At 54.6% G+C, this 19,687-nt stretch overlaps 1 protein-coding gene across 2 annotated transcripts; it reads left to right on the forward strand.

Moving 5' to 3' along the window:
- The first annotated feature begins 3,182 nt into the window (after positions 1-3,182).
- IL10RA (interleukin 10 receptor subunit alpha) lies at positions 3,183-15,420 on the forward strand. Of its 2 annotated transcripts, none has more exons than XM_047823386.1 (7): positions 3,183-3,343; positions 5,360-5,480; positions 6,074-6,258; positions 7,395-7,561; positions 8,171-8,321; positions 9,169-9,290; positions 12,724-15,420. In XM_047823386.1, exons 1-7 carry the CDS (start codon positions 3,277-3,279, stop codon positions 13,645-13,647), a joined length of 1,737 nt encoding a protein of 578 aa, XP_047679342.1. In that variant the 5' UTR covers positions 3,183-3,276; the 3' UTR covers positions 13,648-15,420. The 2 variants fall into 2 exon arrangements, with proteins under 2 accessions (XP_047679342.1, XP_047679343.1); XM_047823387.1 differs by having other exon boundaries at positions 3,189-3,343; positions 5,366-5,480.
- Positions 15,421-19,687: the final 4,267 nt, after the last annotated feature.

Genomic DNA, 19,687 nt, shown 5'->3' on the forward strand with positions numbered 1-19,687 from the left:
AGGCCTGGAACTTCCCTAGTCACTAGTCAGGGACAGAAACTGCAAGTTCTGCCTATAACCACAACTGAACATGGGCTTCCTACCCTCCCAGATGTCCACCCTCCCCCCCAGGGATGCCCATTGAGAAGCGTCATCCCGAAGACCAAGATGAAGTAAAGCGAAAATGAGACAATGGAACCATCCAGAGCTCAAAATTTGCCCTAAAACTTTCCCAGTGTGGCCATGGGGACACGATCCCTACCCAGCTCCGCCCACAGCTTTTCTGGGGCTTCACCACACTCCCTCCACCCACAACCCTCAGCCCTGAGCTGTTCCTCCTCCCCCCACCCTCTCTCTCTCTCTCTCAACTCACCACACATTTGTCTTCCCCAACAGCTCTTCCAAGATAGGAAATGGCGTTGTTTACACAGTGTTGGAAGCATGAGTTCTGGAGAGACCTGGGCTGTAGCCTGCCACTCACCGGCTGAGTGATACAGACAAGCGACTTAGTCTCAGACCTCACCACTCCGTCTCTACAACACGGGTAACGAAGCCAATCTCGTAGAGTGGCAGTCAGGATTCAACGAGACAACGTCTGTGCATGAACCAGGATAGCCAACGCCAGACGGCGTAACAAAAATCCCCAAATCTCAGTAACTAGATACGACAAGAATTCACTCCTCGCTCCAGTCACAGGCTCACACAGTTTGGGCGTCTTTTACCGAATCGTTTTCCTCTGAGACGTGGTTCAGGGACCCAGGTTCCTTCCACCCCCTTGGAATCCTCCACCGGACCCCTTCCAGCGAGCTGACAGAATAACAAAGGGAAAGTTACAGGCCAGGCCAGGAAGTGGCACCCATCAATTCAACTTTACATTGGTTAAAACCCAGTCACATATTCCACCTAACTGCAAGGGAAGCAGGAAATCTAGTTGCTATGAATAGCAGAACCTTAGAGCAGAACACCAAGAATACATAACTGCATACAAACCAAAACAAACACATGAATTTCTTTAAAAAAAAAAAAAAAAAAGGTATGGTGGGGCGCCTGGGTGGCTCAGTCGGTTAAGCGTCTGACTTCAGCTCAGGTCATGATCTCTCAGCTCATGAGTTCGAGTCCCACGACGGGCTCTGTGCTGACAGCCCAGAGCCTAGAGCCTCCTTTGGATTCTGTATCTCTCTCTCTCTCTCTCTCTCTCTCTCTCTCCCTCCCTCCCTCCCTCAAAAATAAATAAACATTAAAAAAAGAAAAGATATGGTAATCATATGTCTGACCTAATTCCTGTTCTCAGTGCTATGGGGCAGCAGGACACATGGGGATAGCCTGTATTCAAATGCAGGCTCTGCCTGAGCAAAACATTAATCTATGTCAGCCATGGTGACTCTCATCTTAAAACAGGAAAGCTGACTTACGCATTTTACAAGGTTCTTCAAAAGCGCCATGTTCCCCCATCTCTAAGTGGACACTGCCCTCTGTCTGGAACATCCTCCATATCTGCTCTTCAACCCAGCTAGCTACCTCCTACAAATCCCTCAAGTATAGCTTAGATGTCACCTCCTCCAGGAAGTGTTCCCTATCCTCTACTCCAAGTTATGGTTGAGTGCCCGTTTCCTGTGTACCCACTTTGGCCTATACTTCCTTCCCAGAACACTTCCCATGGCATATTAAAATCTCTGTTTATTTTCCATCTCTAGCTAAATTGTAAAGTTCTTGGGGGAAGGGACCTTGTTCTGATCACCATTTTATCCTCAGCTTTAATACAGGATCTGGCCCAAACTGAGTGTACAGAAAAAAATTGTCATGTGAATGAATTAAGAATCCTGACCCTCCCTCACAATGGCAATGGGGTAAGACTTTTAAACTCTTATAACTGAAAAAAAAAAAGTAAGTAAAGACAAGCTCAACAAGAAACTGTCGTGTACTCCTCCTTCAAAAGGTCAGTGGGAACTGAAAAGTCATTTCAGAAGGCAGCCACACCCCTTGGGTCATGCCTGGATACTTTTGGCCACTTAATCTTCCAGTTGGGCAACAGAGAGTGCAGAAAACATTCTCACACATTACAAACCCTGGAACTCTTTCTCCCAGCTGATCTGAGGGTGTGGCAACAAGAGCGGTCCCCTTAGGGTGGCTCTCTGACTGACGCCGTGTCCTGCCTCCCTATACCACTCTCCACTAGCCACATAGGTGGGGCATCCCTGACCTTCACTAATCATCATCAAAAAGTGAGGTCTTACTAGCCCTACAGTAGACCCTCAGCCCAGAAGAGGACTCCCTCCCCAAGACACCCACATGCTCTTAAGCAGGTGTCAGCGCACAACCAAAGTGAAGTGGACAAGTTTGTCTCCCATGCTCTCACATCTTCAGTGCACCTGGAGTGAAGTCTCGTTTGAGTCAAGTGATACCGAAGCATGAGTAACGGACAATATGCTACCCAGTCCCCCAGGAGTTTTATAGGAAGGCAGGAAGGCAGGAAGGAAGAGAGAGAGAGAGAGAGAGAGAGAGAGAGAGAGAGAGAGAGAAAGAGAAGAGGAGAAAAGAAAAGAAAAGAAAAGAAAAGAGAAAAGAGAAAAGAAAAGAAAAGAAAAGAAAAGAAAAGAAAGGCTCTAAATGTGAGATTTCAGGCAAGCGACAGAAGCCAAAAGCAGCTGAAGGAGGCCTTGGACACCCCTCCCAAACTATTTTACCGCTGGCTTGGCTTATAACCCTACACCCAGGCACTAGGGCCACATCGAGAGTGACACACGTGTCCTAACAATGTTGCCTGAGCGCCTGGGGCACTCTCCTCCCTTCCCCAGCTCCGAGCGAGCGCCTGGCCTTGGCCACAGCTCCAATCCCAACCCTGTTTGTCCATCCCGCAAAATCAGCTCTGACACCCTCACCCCACCTTCCGCACCCCCGCCCAGACTGCCCGGGCTTGCTTTAACGCGATCGCACTGGCCGGCCTTGGAAACCGGGAGTGGAGGGCTGGGAAGCGGGGAAGGGTCGCCGGAACCGCGTCCCCTCCCCGGGACAGCCCTGTGCCCGCCCACTCCCCCACCCCCGCATCCTCCCCACCCGAGTGGGCGGGGAGCGCAAAGCTGTGGGCTCAGGGCGGTGGGCAGCTGCCCGCGCGAGCATCCGGAGGCGCGGCCTCGGGGGGAGGGGGCGGGGCGTCTCGGGGCCCCGCCCCTCTGACGCAGCCTGGCTGAGTGCGGGCGGGGCAGCCCGCCAGCCCGAGCTCTCAGAGGCAGAGCCGCGGAATCGCGGCTGGACGCGCGCAGCCCGGCTCCGGCCCCCGGAGGATGCGGCGCGCCCAGGATGCTGCCGCGCCTGGTAGTGCCGCTGGCGGTGCTCCTCAGCCTGCGCCTCTGCTCCGGCGCGCACGGTAAGGATCGCAGCCCGGCCCTCCCCTGCCCGCTCCGCGCTCGCCCGGCTGGGCTGTGTGCGTGTCCGCACGCGACCCCCGCCTTTCGTCGCCCCTGCATTAAAGTTGTGCGCTCCACGGGGAACCCCGTCTGGCTGTCCCTCTGGGGAGAGGGGAGTCCATTGTCCAACACCCCCCCCCCCCGAAGCTCCCTCATTCCGGCAAGCCTGAGTCTTAGGCTCCCCGTTGTGGAAGTGTAAGAGCATTAAATGGATGGGGGGTAAGGGGGTGGATAGAGAAGTCAGATAACACCCCCGCGCCCGGCTTATCGTCCATCCACTTCCAGGCCGATCAGAAATTTAGCCTTGGCCTTTTTTGTTGTTGTTCTCGGCCAGCTAAGACTGCTTCCCCACCCTGGGGAATGACTTCGATTCCCCATCCGACTCCACCTTCCCTTAGAGGTCCACTTAACCTGTTTCTTCCCCGTGCCATGCCCTGGCTCATCCCAGCCCTTTCCCCTCACTGTCACCTGTGGCTCCAGCTGATCACCCCCTGCTTCTTCTTTAGCCCCTAACGTGCTCCCACTGCCACCCGCCTCCCCCTACCTCCTCCTACCCCTTAGCTCAATCTTCTAACCCAGCCAGCTATCCCGGAAAGTTTCTGCAGGGGAGCCGAGGCAAGCCTGGAGAGAGAATGAAAGGGCAGCGAGGTGGCGGCAGGGAGAGCAGGGACTGAAACCGCGTCTACACCAAAATACAAAGTAAAACATGCAGGCAGCCGTTCACATGATCGAGAACTGAGTCGGGGACGCGCAGCCCAAACACCACAGAGACCCGCTGCATTTTTCACTTTCCATCCAATGTTCTGAAATCGAAACACCGCCTTGAGGATCAAAGACATTGTAAGAAAGAAAGAAAGGGACAGGGGAAATATACTCAGTGCGAATGTCAACTCTAGAAGAAGTATTACTAGAGATGGTGAGAAATTAGAGAACAAAGGAAGCCTGGGAGAGTGGCTGGCAGACTGAGAGACATTAAGGGATCAAGGAGGAGAGAAGAGGGATTGACTGGGTATTGGCCTTGACCTACCTCATTGCCCTTGACTGGCAAGACTCTCAGCATAGGTGTATTTATTACATTCTTACAAATGAGAGGTCTGGTGAAGTTAAGTAATTTGCCCAAGTCACACTGGCAAGTTCATTTGAGGCCTCCTGAAGTTGGAGTTTCCCCCTGGTGAATGGGAGGAGCAAGGGCGGAAGATGGGAGTTCGGCTGTGGTGTTGAGTATCTCGCCGTGGAGCCAAGGGTGCTGGCTCTGGGTGGAAATGCCGTCAGCCCTGTGTAGAACCAAAACTGCTTCGTTCTGTCTGTCAGCCAGCCTAAAGCCCTTCTAGAAGCGGGGGAATGGGGCAAGCACACAGCTTGGGACTGCCCAGGAGAGCTGTGAAGAGAAACAGATGCCAACAAGCAGGACATCTGTGTACCCCCAAGAACTGCAGAGAGGAGGGCTGGGGCTGGAGCCAGGATGGGGACCAGCTATGGGGATGGGAGCAGGCCTGGGGATGAGGCCGGAACAGGGACAAGGATCGGGCAGAGCCAGGGACTAGCTCATCTGAGAGCCCATTGCAGACACACATACCTTAGCCCTCAGCCTGTGCCTTCCCTGCTGAGATAACATCCGACTCAGCTTGACGCTTCTCAGCCTCCGCTCCTGCTTCCAATCACGGACAGCACAGGACAGCAATTTAAGGACACAACACTAGCTCTGGAATCAGACCCATCTGGATTCACCCTGACCCTCACTCACTCCATGGGCCTTGGGCAAGTCACCTAACCTTTCCGTAAAATTGGAGTAATAGATGCCTACCCTGGAGGGCTGCCGGGATAATTAACTGACACAACATAGAAAAAGTACTTAGCAGAGTGCTCAGCTCAAAGGACTCAATAAATGGAGGCTGTGAGATTGATGGCCACCGTCAGCATCATTATCCCCGGGAGGCGGGCTCCACCAGCTCTGATATCCACACTCTTTGCCCCAGGAACAGAACTTCCCAGCCCTCCATCTGTGTGGTTTGAAGCAGAATTTTTCTCCCATATCCTCCACTGGACTCCCATCCCGAATCAGTCAGAAAGCACCTACTATGAAGTGGAGCTTCTGAGGTATGGAAAGGGGAGATGGAGAAAGGAGAGAGGTGGGCGCGGGAGGGGGTGGACCCATCGCCTTGCACTTTCCCGGCACGGGAAGATAAATCGGTCTTGTCATTGAAGTGACTCCCGGAAGGACCCTGGTGCATATCCATCAGTTGACGAGTACTGATTTGAGTCTCGTGCGTTGAGCAGTGCGCCGGGAGCTCTGGGGTGAAAAGGCCAAGGTGTTGCCTTTACCCTCAAGGTTTTTTCCATCTTACTGGAAAAACAGGAAGTGCATCCATAATATGGTCGGAAAACAAGTAAAAGCCCAAAGGACTGCAAATGTAGTCGGGAGAAAGGAGAAATGAGGCCGTGTGGCAGTAGGTAGCAAGGCTTCCTGGAGGAAGGGGAAGTCCGTTAGATGTTCCAATCTAAGAGAAATTGGTATGCGGTTCCAGAACCAAGAGAGAGATTCTTGCAGTTAGATGCCCTGGGCCAGAGAAAATGCCCTGAGGGCTGGACCATCGTTGAGCTCTCTCCCCGGGCCCCTTGCTTTCCTCTTAAAGGAGGTAGGTTTGAGCACAAATTTCCCTACTGATGCTCTGATCCGGATATCTCCCCAGGTATGGAAGAGACTCCTGGGAGTCCACCCCCAGCTGTAACCAGACCCTGGTGCTGTCCTGTGATCTCACTATTATGACCCTGGACCTGTACCACGACAATAGCTACAAAGCCAGGGTCCGGGCAATGGCTGGAAACCGGTACTCCAACTGGACCAACACCAACACCCGCTTCTCCCTGGATGAAGGTGCTTTTCGAAACTCCCCTGGACCTGGAATATGGCTTTGGGGGTCCCTTCCTGCCAGAAACTCTAGTCTAGAACTCTACTCTGCTCCCGTAGCTGGCCATCCAGCCGGGCTTCCTGGCCGGGCACCGCGTTGCCCAAACAACTAGTCAGGACTTTGGGGGAAGATTTAGATGAAAATAGCCAAGTTGTTCAAGATTTAAAAGGGAACTGGAGTTGTTTATCCTACAGAAGAGAAGTCTTGGGGCGAGTTGGAGCAGCTGAGTCACAAGGGCCAGACCTGTGTACTTATCGAGTTCTGGAAGAGGAAGTGAATCCATAAGCTCTCAGCATGGGGCAGCAAACAGTAGGCAGACTTAGATCTAGTCCTCACCTGCTTCAGGCTGAATTCCCAGGGGTCAGGGTGTGAGGCTTTGAGGCAGGGAGATGCTGATGAAGAGTGGGGGTCTCTCTTTCTAGAGATAAAAGGGTAAGCCCCAAACTTGATGGGATCCTTCTATTCGGCAAATTGGAACTGACCATATACTCTGTGTGTGTGGTGAGCCCACTCTCCAAAATTCAGAGCCAGAACCAATGGTCGTTGAGGTCACTGGCTCCCAAACGCCGGCCCGCAGGCCAGTGTTCGGCTGGCTGCAGAAATATTACCCGGGCAGTGTGTTTAAAATAAATGTTTCCAGGGGCGCCTGGGTGGCGCAGTCGGTTAAGCATCCGACTTCAGCCAGGTCACGATCTCGCGGTCCGGGAGTTCGAGCCCCGCGTCGGGCTCTGGGCTGATGGCTCAGAGCCTGGAGCCTGCTTCCGATTCTGTGTCTCCCTCTCTCTCTGCCCCTCCCCCGTTCATGCTCTGTCTCTGTCCCAAAAATAAATAAACATTAAAAAAATAAAATAAAATAAAATAAAATAAAATAAAATAAGTTTCCAGGGCCCAGTTTCAAAACTTCAGATTCACTGTGTCTTGAGTGGGCCTGGGGCATCTACATTTTTAATGTAGCCCCCAGGAAGTCCTGATGTTCTGCTGGGTTGCAAACCAGTGGCCCAGGTTTTAGGGTGGGTAAAGCTGGACTCTAGAGGCCAAGCACGGGTGGGGCACCCAGGCCCTCCCCACCCCGCCGGCCTCATGATTTTGCCTCCCCCCTCAGTGACTCTGATGGTCAGCGTGAAGCTACAGGTGGACAACGGCATCATCCTCGGGCGGATCCAGCTCCCCAGGCCCGGGATCGCCCCTACAGGCGACACTTACGAAAGCATCTTCCAACACTTCCGAGAGTATGAGATTAAGCTGCGCAAGGTGCCGGGGAACTCTACGGTATGGACTTCCTCAGGGCCTCAGTCCCTGGGCTCCCTGTCACCCCGGGCCGGCAGCACCTTTTGTGCACCCGTGGGGGACTCTGCTGGCAGAGCGGAGGGCGGTCATGGGGCGGGGAAGGGAGTTGAGAAGCCCTCGGTTAAGATGCACCTGCCAGGTGGCAGGGAGGACCCTGCCTGCTAGCACCAGGCACCATGCCACACATCTGATAGCTGTTAGTTCCGACACCCTTGCAGGTGGATATTTTACTCCCTTTTGAAAGTGGGGAAATGAGGCTCCGAGAGGCTATGTGATTGCCCATGGACACCCCGTATGTGGGATATCTGGAATCTGCCAGGAAAGAGGAGGCTCTTTCCGCCATTTGATTCCAGCCCCTTCTAGAAAGGTCCTCAGTGTCCCGTAAAATGTTCCACTTCTCTTTTAGTACGAGATAAATCATGTTAATCACAGAGCTCTTGGGCTGCATTGATGATAGCGGGTTCGTGATGCTTGAGAAAGGACACTGAAGAAAGGTCGGCCTGGAGCACCTCTGACGGCTCCCCAGCTCTCGGCTCCCGCAGCCCATGAGCCAGGGATATTTTGTTTATGGCTGTGTTGTTTTCGTTTCAGTTCATAAAGCAGAAGATAAACCGTGAAACCTTCAGCCTCTCACCTCCTGGAGAACTGGGAGAATTCTGTGTCAAGGTGAAGCCATCTGTGGCCTCCCGAGTGAACAGGGGGCTGTGGTCCAAGGAAGAGTGCATTGTGCTTACCCCACAGTGTGAGTCTGCGGCCAGGGCTGCTGTCCGGGTGGGGAGGGAGGCAGGAAGGGCCTCACACAACCCGAAAAGCATCGGTTGAGGGCTGCCAATGCCACGGGCGCTCCTCCCCACGGCCCTGTGGGTGAGCTCCTATTGTCCCCATTTTAGAGACGCCGGAACTGAGGCTCTGTGGGTATAAACAACTTTCTAGGACATGGTGGCAAAGCCAGGCCTCTTGCTTCTGCTGCTGCTTCCACGTGAGCACAGCCGTGCTTCCCAAGAACCCACCCCCACCCCAGCCTACCTCCGCCACCTATGGTCTTTCCCGTTTGTTACATTCCTCAGCCGTCCTTCCTTGGAGCTGGGCACAGAGGGCCTTCTAACCCTGCCTCCCCCTCCGAGGAAGCCGAACTGAGCTGCCCCCTGCCACAGCTGCTGAAGCCAGGCTCTCCGCAGGTGCTGTGTCCTTCACAGTCACCTTATGTGGGGAAACGGAGGCTCAGAGAGGCTGTGTAATTTGTCCATACCCTCACGGCTGGTGAGTGCTGGAGCTGGGACTTAGCCCAGGTCTGGCTGCTCCCAAAGCCTCCACTCCCACCCGCTGTACCACCCTGCCCCACCGTTCCACGTGCCGTAGCGTGAATCGAGCGCAAAGCCGGAAGCCGAGTCAGTGTGCCTAGTGAGGGAATCCTTCAGGACAGAGGTTGGAAGGCCGGGCAGGGATTCTCAAGAATCCAGAAACATCTAGCTGTATAGCCTAGAGGAAGCCTGGGGGATCACCTGGGCCCCGCACTCGGTGGCTCCCGGGAGCCACCCCTCCAGCGTCCCACACTGCCGGGCCACAGACACATCTCTCTGGGCCTACAGATTTCACCGTGACCAACCTCATCATCTTCTTCACCTTCGTCCTGCTGCTCTGCGGAGCCCTGGCCTACTGCCTGGCCCTCCAGCTGTACGTGCGACGCCAGAGGAAGCTGCCTACCGTCCTGGTGAGTCTCCAGGAGGGGCCACTATCCCATCCTCCCTAGCCGCACCAGGGCTCCAGGAGGCAGCAGGCTCCCCCCAGACGGTCCGTTCCCTCAGCCCTGACGTTATCAGCAGGCACCTTCCTCAGGGACCACGGGGACAGAGGCAGGGCTTACATGCAGAGCCCGGTGCTGAGAACATTATCTTCTAATAGCCCCGATAAGATACATACTGAGTAGTCCCAACCCCCAAGGTGTTTTTGTTACTATTTACTATTAGTACCTCTGAGGCAGGTATTATCCTCATTTTATCTTCCCCTATGGGGAGGCATAGAGTGACTTCCACGCACAGGGGTCACAGGGCCAGGAAGAGTCAGGCCGAAGCCCAGTCTTTGCCCCCACCTACCGGCTGGTGATGACGAGTGCTCCGGAAGAGGAAGAACTCAGGCCTAGAAGCACCCACCTAGTGCTGCCACCAGAGTGGCAGAGAGCAGAGCGGGTGGTAATGCCGAGGAGGTCACGGCCAGGGTCTCTGACCCTCTTCCAGAGCGTCTCGTCTTGCTACAGTGCCAGCAACGGCTAGTAAGCCAGCATTTCCAAACTGTCCCGCCTGTCCCGCCTGGGATTCAGGCTGCTCCAGAGCTTGTGGCCCCCCCCCCCCCAGCCGCCATCACTGTGATAGCCGTGGGCTGTGCTGGGGAGGACCAGCCCCCCCATCAGGGAGCCAGGGGCCCTAGGAAAGGCCACCGCTGGAAGGGTATCCCCCCACTCAGAGGGATCCCAGGATTTCTGGGAAAAATAAGAAGAGAGACACAGGTCCTCTGGAATTATTTTGAGTAAGAACTCCAGGAAGTGGGGAGGCAGGGAGAGAAGCAACTGCCTGCCCTACTTAGAGCCTTGTCCAGGAAGCAGAGGACGGTGGTCCTGTGCCCTGGGTACCTTAGGAGACTAAAAAGTTCTCCCTTGTGTCTAACTGAAGTATGTAACTCACAGTTCCTTCTCTGTACTCTGGGGAGATTCAGTTCTATAAACGTGTATGCACTGGCCTGTTTAACAGGTACTTGGAGCATATCCGATACGCAGGGCCTGGGGCTGGGATGGGGGAGGTTTAGAGGTGAGTGCCTCATGGCGGCTGCCCTTCGGGCTGGATAACCGGAAAGCAGAGGGGTGGGGGAGGAGTGGTCCTGGTAACTGCAGCGGGGATTCCTAGCTGGGCATCAGGACGGGCGTCCAGGAAGAGATGAACAAACCGGCAGTGGCCCCTGGTCCCAAGGGGCTTGATCACAGCCTGTTGGGGCAGCTGACGTATATATATTCTTTTAACTCTAATGCGACCCAGTGAAATCGACACAGATCCAAAATGCCAAAGGAGAGGACAAGCAACCTCTGGGGTTTTGCTCCTCTGTGACATCTGGATCACAGAATTGAGCTCTCCTTGCCTCCTCAAGATAAAGGCAACCCAGTTCCCTTCATCAAATGATCGTGGCCATTACGAACTCTACCAATAACTTCTGGCACCTTCTAGCACCTTCACACTCACTTGCTTAGTCCCACTCATTAGCTGTTTTGATCTGATCTTTGGACAAAGGGGGATTTCAAATCAGGCCAGCAGAGTACAGATCCCAGGTCTGTCCTTTGCTGCTGTGACTTTGGGCGTGTCATTTAACTTCTCTGAGGTTCCATTTCCTCCTCTAGGAAATGGAGAAACAACACTTCCTTAGAGATGGGAGCATAAAATTCGATTCACCGAACATTCACCGAGTGCCTTCTATGTACCAGGCACAGTTCAAAGCGTTCTCCATGCATTAACTGCAACATGACCAGACAGGTACCGTCCCTATTGCCATTTGACAGGCAAGACACCAAAGCACAGAGAGGACAAATAATTGAGCCAAGGTAACACGGCTGGCAAAGGCAGAGCTGGGATTTGGGCCATGGAGTCTGGTTCTAGAAACAGCTGTCCTTAATCGCCAACCTACAGGATAGCAATAGGAACTCAGCCAGTAAGAGTCGCGCTGGAGTCAAAACTTACAAAGGGAATTAGGGCAGATGTGCAACAGTGGGTCCGTCAGTCAGTCAGCAGACCTTATGAGTGCCCAGTATGTGCCAGCTCAGCTTAAGCGCCGGGAACATTGTGGCAAACAAAACTAGGCAGGTCCTGCCCTCAAGGTGTTTGTATTCTGCTGGGTGTGGGTAGTGTGTATCGTGGGTCTTGGCAGGGGGCGGAAAATAAACTAAAAAATAATTCCAGGAACCAAGTACTAGAAAGAAGTAAACTAGGTTAATGCTGGGGCGCCTGGGTGGCTCAGTCGGTCAAGAGTCTGACTCTTGGTTTCAACTCAGGTCATGATCTCACATTTCATGAGTTCGAACCCTGCATCAGGCTCCATACTATCAGTGTAGAGCTTGCTAGGGATTCTCTCTTTCCCTCTCTCTCTCTCTGCCCCTCCCCCTCTCACTCTCAAAATGAATACACTTAAAATTTTTTTAAAAACTAGGTTAATGCAGAGACCGTGTGGAGCACTGCTCTAGCCAGGATGATCAGGAAGGCCTCTCTGGGGAGAACTGAGCTGAGCGGAGACCTGAGTGTTAAGGAGGACACAGCCGTAGAAAGCGCTGAGAGAAGAGTGTTCCGACCACAGGGCACAGCATGTGCAAAGGCCCTGAGAGCACTGAGCTGATGCGTTCCAGGGCAGAAAGAACCCCAGTGTGACCGAGACAGAACAGCAAGGGGGAGAGGGGTTAAGTGACTTTCCCTGGGACTCCCGGCAATTAATGGGGAGCAGGTCCTCCTCAGCCACTAGTTCTGTGCCTGTTCCACCGCCCCACGTGGCAGCCACCTGTGTTTGTGCAAGTCTTGGTGTCTCACATCCAGCATTTTCAAACAATGAAATGGACAAGCTAGGATAATGGATAGGATGGGACAGGAAAGGTAGGACAGACTAAAACAGGAATAGAATAGAATGGAGTAGCAGTGTAGATCGAAGTACACGGCTAGTAATGGTAAGTACTATCTTGTGAAACTGGTTTCAGTTATTTAAACGTGAGTTACAGGCTTACGGGCTATTTGTAGGTGGGTTACTTTGTAACACATTCCTTACTTGGGGACATCGTCAAAAAAAGTTTGGCACTCACTTCTAGATGTATCTAAAGGAATCCGGCCTGCTCTCAGGTGTGGAAAGCAGTGCCGAGGGAGCCGAGAACATTCTCCACTCCCTGCAGGCTCCTGTCCCGCCTGCCTTTCCACCCGGGCTGTGAGCACACAGGCCTGAGCCAAACTGAGAATTGCATTAAGAGGAAAGGTCGGTTCTGAAATGACAACAAAAAGCACAGGGGCCCCTCGGTTAGAGCGGAGCCTCCCTGGGCTCACCTCCCGGACCCGGGGCCTCACCTGCAACGCTGGAGTGGGTTGCTGCAGGTGACCCTTGTTTTTCTCACTCTGCCCTCTCCCCTCCAGGTCTTCGGGAAGCCCCATCCGTTCAACTTGGTCCTCCAGCTCCCCTGCCCAGAGCCCCAGGACACCATCCATCCCCTTGACGAGGGGGCCTTCCCCAAAGTGTCCCCGGAGCTGAAGAACTCGGAACTGCATGGCAGCACAGACAGCGGCTTTGGCAGTGCGAAGTCATCCCTGCAGAATGAGGGGTCCCAGTTCCTCCTGCCGGTCCCCCACCCCCAGGCGGCGGGGACTGTGGGAAAGGGGGCGCCCCGGGAGCCGGAGAGCAGCCGCAGCGGGGGCAGCAGCAACAGCACAGACAGCGGGATCTGCTTGCAGGAGTCCAGCCTGAGTCCTGGCACCGGACCCCACTGGGAGCAGCGGGTGAGAAAGGGCAGCCAGGGCCAGGACGACAGCGGCCTCGGTCTAGCCCAAAACTCAGAAGGGCAGCCTGGGGATGTGCAGGGGGTCTCAGACTTGGGCCGTGTCAATCCCCCAGGGCCTGAGGTGCCTGGGGAGGAAGACCCAGCCTCAGTGGCATTCCGGGGCTACCTAAAGCAGACCAGATGCACACAGGAGAGTGCAACCACGGCAGGCTGCCTGGAGGAAGAGCCTGCCTCGACAGATGGCCTCGGCCCCAAGTTCAGGACATGCCTGGATGCCGAGGCTGGCTGGCCCCCGCTGGCCCTGGCCAAGGGCTATTTGAAACAGGACCCAGGAACGACTCGCCCTGCATCAGGGACCCCAACCGGACAGTGGAGTCGGCCAACTGAGGAGTGGTCACTTCTGGGTTTGACCAGCTCCAGGGACCTAGGAGCATCTGACTGCAACTTGGCCCATGACCTGGCCCCTCTGGACTGTATGGCAGCCCCAGGTGGTCTCCTGGACCGCTTTGACTCAAACCTGGTCACTCTGCCTCTGATCTCCAGCCTGCACTCGAATGAGTGACTCAGGCTAAGGGGATGCTTTTGATGTCAGCCGTGCCCTTCCTGGACCAGGAGGAGGGGCCGCAGGGGTCAGAAGTGACTCATGAGGCCAGTGTGAGCACTCTTCTGCAAGTTCCGGAGGTCCAGCCCTCGCCAGGCCCAGCAGGGCTCCCTGAGGTGCCCAGGGCAGAAAGAGGCTATCTTGTTATACTATTGCAGGGTATCCAGATGGCACTGGCCGGTTATGCAGACAGGGCCCCAGAGACTCTGGCAGGACCAGGAAGGGCAGGGAGGAGATCTCCTCCCTTCTAGGGGCTCTTCCTATACTGTAAAAGAGTCTTTGCTCAGGGGAATCATAGGGTTTTCTGGAAATGTGGTGAGGCCAGCTATTGTGGTGAGGGCACCAAGCTGAAGTCGGTTCAGACCCAGCCCTCTGTCTCAGGCTAACCATGTGCTAGGGCCTCCAGCAGGATGCAGGGCTGGGAGGGTGGGGGCTTCAGAGCCTCCCTGCAGGGTCATTTCTAGGAGGAAACAGGAGGACCCGGGGATCAGGTGTGGTCTCTAGGATGGTCACACGGAGAATCTTCCAGACTGGCAGTCCTCCCAGGCAGGGAGCTTGTCACAGAAGATCTTCAGATGAATCTGCCCTGGTCAGCCAGTCTACCAACCACCATTATGGAGCCACAAGGGGACGAAGCCCCCGTGTCCAAGCCACTCACTACCCTACCCTGTGGCCTCCACCATCTTGCTGACAGCACTGGAGAAGCCGTGGCTATTTGTACCGGTCACTGGTCAAAACTCAGCCCTCCAGGTTGTCTGTGGACTTGGGCGCCAGCTCGCCTGCCCCAGAGGGTCCGGGTTGGGACCTGCACTTGGGTTTACTGCTAACATCCAGCTACAGGCCCACAGGACGTGTCACTGCTCTCTCAGGGTTCAGCTGTGTGCGCTGGGGCCAGCCACAGTTGGAATAAGGACTCAGTCTCCAGGGGGCCCCTCCCCACTGGACGTTAACCAAGCTGGCCTCGGGGGCGACTCCGGCCCGGTGTGAGCCTGGGCTGGGAAGAGGCAGACCGTAGAACCCACGTCTGCAGAGAACCAGCTTCCTTCTCACGCTGAGGACTAACAGATTTAGCAAAAGTCCACGGTGTCGCGCTGAGAGAACCATCAGACCCTGGGCCCAGAAAGGGGGCGGCTGTGGGCCCTGCTTCCCCACACTCGGGGTTAAGATTCTGTCTTCAAAGCCAGTTTACAGTCTATGGGCAAGGAAGCTGGGAGGTGTGACAGGCCTGACAGCCGCCCCCGAAGAGTCACCACTCAGCCCTACATCTTTCTGTGGCAGCTTAAGAATAGACACAGCAGCTCAGAGAATCCAGCCAGAACCGCCCCTGCTCCCCCACCACACTCTACCAAGAGGTTCTCAGGTATCTGATGACTCCCTCTGCACACTGAAGCTTGAGGAGTTCCTCAGGGTTCCCTCGGAAGGTTTATTTATTTATCTTGTTCCCTTATTTATTGGAGAGAGAGCATCATACCATGAAAGAATTCTGGGTATTTCAAGAACCCGGTTCTGACCCCCCTGGTTCCAGTTCTGACCCCACTGTGCATAGCATTTCCTGATCTGTAAACTGAAGAGCGTCGGTGTCCTCATCTGCAAATCTAGAAAACCATGCCTGACGCGTCTCATTCCCAGGGACGTGAGTTTCCACCGAGGGGGTGGGTATGAACGGGTCTTAAAAGCTCTGTACGTCGGTGGTGTATGTTCTTTTATTTCAATAAATTGTCAGGACCACAGGAATCTTGTGAAACCAAATTTCTGATGACACGGTGGCTGGTGGGAGACTCAAGTGGTTGCTCATGGAGGTTGATAAGGAATAAAACGGGTGATGTCGCTTTAGCAGGGATGAAGGCTTAGGCTCAAATGGGACACAGGTCTGAGCCCTCGTGCTAACATGACGAAATGGGTATGTAATGTAATGAAAGAGATCATGACACTGTATGTCAGCGAAAGAAACATTCCTTTGGAAAGCTGAAAAGGAAATGTAGAAGACAAAGGTTTTTTGTTTGTTTTTGTTTTTTTGAGAGAGCATGGGGGTGGGGGCAGGGGCAGAGAGAGGGGTCAGGGGATCCGAAGCGGGCTCTGCACTGATAGCAGAGAGCCCGACGCAGGGGCTCGAACTCAAAAACCATGAGATCATGACCTGAGCTGAAGTCAGACGCTCAACCGACTGAGCCACCCCGGTGCCCCCAAGACAATGTTTTGAGTGTGGATTCTGACCGCTTGGAAAAGAGAGCAGACCTTCCTGGAGCCCCGCCACCTGACCCCCTCGACCTGGAGGTGTGACCCACGGGCGCTTCTCATAAGTGCGGAAGCCATCTGCATTTGATTCTGAAAGCAACCTTCGCTTTCCACGAAAAGCCACACGTGGGTTTGAATCTCTCCCCAGGCTCAGCCCGGCAGATGGAGCAAACTCAGGGTCGGGGCCAGGGTCTCTGGTGCACTTTGCCCTTTGTCACAGCCTGGATCCTCGAGGAGGTGAATGGGGACACCTCATCTCCTTTCCCCTGGGTTATCTCCAATGACGCTTCTCCCCATTCCACTCTGAGAAAAGCAGCCGTTCTGGGGAAGTGCTGATCCTATCGTCTTCAGAGAACTTGACTAATACCATGCCGTTTGGGACCTGCTCAGACTTCTGCCCCGGAGGCCTCCCTGTCCTATTCCTAAGAAGTGTGGATTTGGCCACTTACTCCTGGAAACGAATGCTGCAGAGGCTTCAGCCCCAAGGAAAAGGCCCCCGAGGCAGGCTGGGTGGAGAGCGGCAGAGAGGTGAATACACAGATTGAGAGAGTAAGAGGAACCAGCAACCGTGGACAGTTCGGCTGGAAGAGACCAACCCCAGAGCAGCTTGAAGAACGGAGTCCCTTGATGTGGGCTCACCTGCTTCCCTTGTGACGCATGAGTGGGAGTTTGTGCTGGGTCCCCCCTGCTTTGAAGCCCCTCTCTGCCTGCCCAGCCCAGACAGCCAGGGCTCGTGGGGCAAACAGCGATCTTCCAACAGTCGGTGCCGAGATGCTCACAGGCTTCTCGGCCCATTTGGATTCAAGTCCCCAACAGAAGGCCCTCTTTGTTCTTAAACTGAGTAATCTCCCTCAAGGGCTTTTCCAGGCTGAGGAATGTGTGATTCTGCGTTTCTATGAGCTAACGGAACTTCCTCTTACCCAGGAGACGGGGGGAAATGGACCCACGTTGACCAAACAGGAAATTCTATTGAACTGTTTTCCCAACTTTCTAAATAGCTATGTCAAAGAATCTGCCTTGTCTTCCCCGAAGATCTCTACCCCTCCTCACCCCACCTGCAAGGCACACACTATCACAGAACACACACGGTCACAGGGTCGCGAGGGTGGTCATGGCCGCAGAGCCCACACTGCCCCGCTGGGTGGAAACTGTAGGAACCCCACGTGGGAACGGCGGAGAGAGGGATGCCATGGGCCATGCCCAACCGGGACAGAGCACTTGCAACTGAGAGAGGGAGTGTTTCGGGCAGATTTTCTGAAGCCCCAGCCTAGAGGACACCAGGTAGTAGGAGGCATGACTCATCCATTTCCTGTAGTGCTTCTGGGTTTCAGGGTTTCTTTTAAAGCAAATCCACAATTTAAAATTAAATGCATTTTTATTAACGATTCACAGCACCTTTCCTCACTAGCCGCTTCATCTTCGGTCCGCATGGCTCCCAAAAATATTCGACAAGGGTGGGGGGGGGGGGACCCGATAAACACTCTGACAAGGAAGGGTTGGGTCAGTGTTTTAAAAAGATAACCCTGGCCAAAGCACATGGCATGAGTCAGAAGGGACAAGGCAGGATGTACTGAGACCTGGCCAGCAGCACTTATAGTCAGCATTTCGTTTCTTCAAGAAGCATTTTTAAGCACCTACTATGTGCCGGATAGGGTGCTCAGCCCTGGCCCGCAGTGAACAAAAGAGGTGCAGCTTCATGGAGGAAGCCATCCGGTTACGAAGATGAATATCAAGCTAACGGACTGACAGATACATCATTACAATCAGTGACAGGCGCCCTGAGAGGAACAGAGATGGAAAAAGAAGGGATGGTGGAAGCAAGAGGAGGGGAAGGAAGAGGCAGCTGTCTTCTTTTGCTCAGGCTGCCATAGAAAAATACCACACCCGGGTTGGGGGACGGGCTTAATAACAGACATTTCTCATAGTTCTGGAGGCTGTAAGTTCAAGATCAAGGGGCCAGCCAATTTGGTTCTTGGCGAGGGCTCTCTTCCTGGCTTGTGGATGCCCCCTCCTCCTTTGTCCTCACTAAAGGAAGAGGGAGAAAGAGGGGAGGGGAGGTGGGAGGGGAGGAGAGGGGGAGGAGAGGGGGAGGAGAGGGGGAAGAGAGGGGGAGGAGAGGGGGAAGAGAGGGGGAGGAGAGGGGGAGGAGAGGGGGAAGAGAGGGGGAAGAGAGGGGGAGGAGAGGGGGAGGAGAGGGGGAGGAGAGGGGGAGGGGGAAGAGAGGGGGAGGGGGAAGAGAGGGGGAGGGGGAAGAGAGGGGGAGGGGAGGGGGAAGAGAGGGGGAAGAGAGGGGGAGGAGAGGGAGAAGAGAGGGGGAGGAGAGGGAGTAGAGAGCGAGTGCGTGCTCCCATTAGGCGAGCTCTCTGGTCTCTCTTCCTCTTCTCGCAAAGACACTTATCCCACCATGGGGTCCTCCCCCTCATGACCTCATCTAACCCTAAAAGCCTCCCAGAGGCCCCACCTCCTAATACCATCACATTAGGAGTTAGGGCTTCAACACGTGAAATTGGAAGGGACACATTCAGTCCGCCACAGGGTTCAATGACAATCCGATCCAATGACAATACTGAACAGGGACAGCAGGAATGGAGAGCAGGTGACCGATTCAAAAGGCATTCTGCAGAAAGAACTGGCAAGACTCAGTGGCAGGCTGCAGTGAAAGAGGCACTGATCCCACTCAAACATGGACGAGAAAAGCGAAATACGCACATGGGAAGGAGACATGGGGGGGGCGCGGTGGGGGATGAGTTCTGGCGCCCTAGGACAAGTCACCCAAAGGAGAAGTCCTCCGGCAGTTGGCAAGGCAGGCCTGGCAGTCGGTGAGGGCTCAGAGCTGGGGATTCAGATGTGATGGCCTTTGTGCTCAGGCTGCCCCCACTGGATGGGAGAGCCCACACCTGGGTGTGGAACTGAGGACACAGATATGGTGATGGCCACACACTCCCCCCCACCCCGCAGCCAACCTGCAGCTGAAACACTCACCTATTGACCCCCCGCCTAGAGGAAAAGCAGGCTACCAGCCCTTTGCCCTTAGAGTGACAGGAGCCGTGTGTGTGCTCGGCACCCATCTCGTAGACCCCAGGGGAGCCTCATCAACGCCTCATCGTCGCTTACACAAAGGTGCAGCTGAGAGTTTTTAGTACATCAGCGGATCCGTAGCGCTGATGAGCTCTGGAGCGGACGTGGCGGGAGGTGGGGGGGGGTGCCCGGAGCACACTGGTACAGGACTGCCAAAAGCCTGGGTACAGGGTGCACCCATATACCTCTACCTACACAGGAAAGGAAGGGTTGGTGGAGGTCAAGGCCTCATGATGGCTCTGGAGAGAAGAAAAGCATTCTTCAGGATCCCGGTCACCGTGACCCTGGCGGTATTCCTTGCCCTCCACCGCCTAACATGCCCATCTACCTGTACCCAAGGGCAGTTTTCCAAAGTATCACCCACATCAGAATCACCCAAGGGTGGTTTTCCTAAGGTTCTCCCCTAGGCCCAGGATTTATGGATGTGAATTCCCAGGGTCCGGCTTAGTAAACAGGTGACAGGTGTTGGAGGTGCAGGTGACCCCCCCCCCATGCACACTAAAATGTAAAGGCCACTGCTTTAAAGAACTTGATGATTGGATGTCTATTCTGTTAAACTCTACCCTTCCCCCCACTGCCCCTAGATGGTGTCACCCAGACCATGCCTTCAAATGCCACCTGGAGGCCGAGGACTTCCAAATGTCCCAGCAGGACTTCTCTCCTGAACCCCACCTCCTCAGCAGCTCCA

Source organism: Prionailurus viverrinus, chromosome D1 (genome assembly GCF_022837055.1).
Source record: "Prionailurus viverrinus isolate Anna chromosome D1, UM_Priviv_1.0, whole genome shotgun sequence".
NCBI classification, from domain to species: domain Eukaryota; kingdom Metazoa; phylum Chordata; class Mammalia; order Carnivora; family Felidae; genus Prionailurus; species Prionailurus viverrinus.